Genomic DNA, 1445 nt, shown 5'->3' with positions numbered 1-1445 from the left:
CTCTATGTCGTCATGGTGACATATGATGATGTCATACATACACACGAGATTGCTGGATGATCTCACACAGCATCACTTTAGTAGGAATGAAAATCTCTATTCCACATACATTTTTTGCTTAGCTTCTATGCTTCTACGCTTGGATCTATTTCAAGTTTAAAGAATCTCCTCCCGTTACAAAAAATTTAAAGATGTCTTGCTTTGGAACAACAGCTTCTTGCAAGAACTTTTTCTCTGCAATCTTCAAAAAAGTGAAAGCACCTTTTCTAAATTTAAGGAGAAGGTTTAGAAAAAATAATGAAGGACCATCTACTGAATCTTCTATGGCAACGACAGATTCAAGTGAAAGTCAAGATGAGATCCTTTCAGATTACTCATCAGGGGTCTACAAAAATGAAACTTGGGGACAAGTTGAGATTTCAACTTCTACAGTTTGTAAATTCAGCAACTGTTTTGAGAACTGTTGGCTGAATTCCACATTTCAAGCTGCATTAAATATTAACATAATTAGACATAAAATTTTCCAAATGTCAAGAAAAGCCAAGGTGAGTTCCTCTGAAATACCTTTAAGCACCGAAATGTTCCTGACAGCGCTTAAAAAGCCAGGCATGAGGTTTAATAGCTCGGATATGCTGCCAGTTTTAGAAGAGTTAAGTAAATTCAAGCCAGAACTAAGACTAATGAGTCCAAACGATCCAGCTGACTTTGCGGAACCATTTCTGGAATGGCTCAATGCTTGTGGGATTAAAACAAAACTACAGATAAAGTGCAAAACCACATGCGTCACATGCAAGGTGAGAGAAAGAACGGTTTTCAACCAAGACAATTTGTTCTTCATAGCACAACCTTCAGCTCGAAAAGTCAGCCTCACTTCACTTTTTATTGAAGCAGTCAAAAGTGTCTGTGGAAATAAAAAATGCAGTACATGCTCAGCAAATGTAAATAGACAAATATCGTTTGGAAACGTTGATTTGATAACTCTCTATCTGCCCAGATATGCTGATGCGGATAAAGAAAGAAGATATGTGACACCACCTGCTGTCATTGAAATTCCTGTCTATAATGGGAAATATAAATACCGCTTGGCCACGGTGATTTGTCACAAAAGACAGGTGGATCAGAGTGCTCATTACTTGACATATATTAGCAATGGGGAAGTATTTATCAAAGCCAATGATGAAAAAATATCCATTGCAAAAAATAAATATTTAAACAACATCAAGAAAAACGGCACTATTTATTTCTATGAAAAGTGCTCATTTTGAAAATACTTTAGTTGCTTTTTTACCCAGGTCTCCCTTGAAAAAAAATAAAATATGTGCCACTTATCTTGATGTCATCAAGATACGTGGCACATTTTTTTCTATGAGAAGTCCACATTAAATCTTCATTATTTTTTTAAAGTAATGTGTTTAAGTTGGACAATTAGCAAGTACTGGGATTTG

General features: G+C 35.7%; 1 protein-coding gene across 1 annotated transcript; it reads left to right on the top strand.

The window, feature by feature from the left end:
- Nucleotides 1–155: 155 nt before the first annotated feature.
- On the top strand, nt 156–1197 carry LOC112151418 (the record flags this gene model as incomplete). The annotated part of the gene is given in 1 exon segment (XM_024280364.1): nt 156–1197. A coding segment is annotated over 1 exon segment (1006 nt), but the record flags the coding sequence as incomplete, so codon positions are not given.
- Nucleotides 1198–1445: the final 248 nt, after the last annotated feature.

This window comes from Oryzias melastigma, linkage group LG20 (genome assembly GCF_002922805.2).
Source record: "Oryzias melastigma strain HK-1 linkage group LG20, ASM292280v2, whole genome shotgun sequence".
NCBI classification, from domain to species: Eukaryota; Metazoa; Chordata; class Actinopteri; order Beloniformes; family Adrianichthyidae; genus Oryzias; species Oryzias melastigma.
Note: the sequence above shows the minus strand (reverse complement) of the source record. Positions and strands in the feature narration are given on the sequence as shown.